At 48.6% G+C, this 2,133-nt stretch overlaps 1 protein-coding gene across 1 annotated transcript in view; it reads left to right on the plus strand.

The window, feature by feature from the left end:
- Window positions 1–2,031, plus strand: part of TBX19 (T-box transcription factor 19) — a 31,238-nt gene extending 29,207 nt beyond the window's left edge. The window contains exon 8 of the mRNA XM_017534090.2: window positions 1,061–2,031. Within this exon, the coding sequence (XP_017389579.1) occupies window positions 1,061–1,355 (295 nt within the window). The 3' untranslated portion in view covers window positions 1,356–2,031. The remainder of the gene's footprint in view (window positions 1–1,060) is intronic.
- The last annotated feature ends 102 nt before the right edge of the window (window positions 2,032–2,133 follow it).

A 2,133-nucleotide genomic window follows, 5' to 3' on the forward strand; every position in this document is an offset into this window, starting at 1 on the left:
CTCACTCTGTCACCCAGGCTGGAGAGCAATGGTGTGATCTCAGCTCCCTGAAACCTCTGCCTCCCAGGTTCAAGCGATTCTCCTGCCTCAGCCTCCAGAGTAGCTGGGACTATAGGCGCGTGCCACCACACCCGTCAAATTTTTGTATTTTTAGTAGAGACGGTGTTTCACTTAGTTGGCCATGCTGGTCTCGAACTCTAGACCTTGTGATCCACCTGCCTCGGCTTCCCAAAGTGCTTAGATTACAGACGTGAGCCACTGCACCAGGCCACCAATATTACTTTAAAAAACTCCCTGAATGATTCCAGTGTGCCCAATGTGCAACCACATGTGTGAACCAGTGCTACAGAACTAGAGAAGGCAAAGAAAGTGTTCTAGCTCCCAGCCTTTCTGCCAGGGACCAGAGCTCACAGGTGGAGAGCAGGAAGGGAAGAATTAATGATAACAACTCAATTACTGAGTACCACATGCTAAGGACCATATACTCCGCTTCTTATTTAATCCTTGTAGCAATCTCTGTAAGGTAGGTAAAATTATGACTCCACATCTTGAAGATGAGAAAACTGACACTCAGAGATATTAAATAATTTAGCCAAAGCCACAGAGCTAATAAGTAGTAGAGCTGGGATTTAGACTCCAGTCTTCTGCTGGCAATGTGTCTTAGTTATTATGTTACACTGGCCAGGGAGAGATCATATGCAGAAATCATACAGTTTCAATAACTTTCTTTTACTGCCTTGCTAATTTTACATAGGATGCAAGAGAGCCCAGATTAATGAAATTCTGTGTCTAAAGCCAAATAACTTGCTGGTGGCAGGGCCAGTGCCAGAATCCTGGTCTCTGGACACTTAACCTTATCATTATTCCACCATACTTTGCTGCTTCTCTTAGCTTTTCTGCAGAAACAGGACTGATCTATGTCACAGCTAGAAATAAAGCCATGGTCAGAAGCCCTCTTGCAACCATGCCCTCCTCAGCACTGTGTACATGCTTGTCAGGTGGGACTTCTTCCTTGGAGTGCCATTGAACGTTCCCTTCCCCTCTTTCTCTGTCTCTGCAGCCCCTATCCGTGCCTGTGGACCATCAGCAATGGTGCCGGAGGCCCCACTGGGCCAGGCCCGGAGGTGCATGCCAGCACCCCGGGAGCATTTCTCCTCGGAAACCCAGCTGTGACTTCACCCCCCTCTGTGCTGTCCACCCAAGCACCCACTTCGGCTGGTGTGGAGGTTCTAGGGGAGCCCTCGCTAACCAGCATTGCTGTCTCCACCTGGACAGCAGTGGCCTCACATCCTTTTGCGGGCTGGGGTGGCCCAGGAGCAGGTGGGCACCATTCTCCTTCCTCATTGGATGGTTAAGCAGGATCCTAGGAGCCTCTGTCCACAGAGACCCTTCTATGTGTAGAGTGCTTAGAAACCCCATCTACTGATCTAGTGAGTCAGACTGTGAAATCTCCCTTCCCACTAGCTGGCGGCAGAGGTGGGTTTTTACAGAAGTCGAACTGGGACAGGGTTCAGTTTGGATGACGCTAGTTAGGTCATTCACACCTCTCCACCATTTCTTCTGCACTCCCATTTTCTCTGCAGCTTATTCTTGCCATGCTTAGGTGACAGAAGTCTTTTAAGTACTGTTCTTGTGCTCTGCTCCTTAATCTCAAGTAGTTCTGGAAAGCTTCACTTCCTCTTCTACGGAGCAGGTGCAGAGCTGTTAAATGAGCGCAAAGTTTACTGAGCTAAGGCCACTGCTTCCTGCTTTGTGCAGCCCGGGAAAGTATGTGTGGCTACAGGGCTCACGTTCGCGCTTCTGCTCTGAGACTTGGAGGAAGTGTAAGCCATAGAGTAAGGTTAACAAAAAGAATAAAGCTAATCATGTGTTACTCACAGCAGTGTGCCCAGACTTGTGGAAATGAAGTCATGTCACCCCTCTGCTCAGAAACCTTCCGTAGTTCACCCTTACCAATGGAATGAAGTCAAATTTCCTCACTATAGCTGGGTGTGGTAGCTTGAGCGTATAATTTCAGCCCTTTTGGAGGCCAAGGTAGGATGACTGCTTGAGGTCAATAGTTCAAGAACAGCCTGTGCAACAAAGTGAGGCCCTGTCTCTCCAGAAAAATACACACACACACACACACACACA

Source organism: Cebus imitator, unplaced genomic scaffold, assembly GCF_001604975.1.
Source record: "Cebus imitator isolate Cc_AM_T3 unplaced genomic scaffold, Cebus_imitator-1.0 Scaffold84, whole genome shotgun sequence".
In the NCBI taxonomy this organism is placed as follows: domain Eukaryota; kingdom Metazoa; phylum Chordata; class Mammalia; order Primates; family Cebidae; genus Cebus; species Cebus imitator.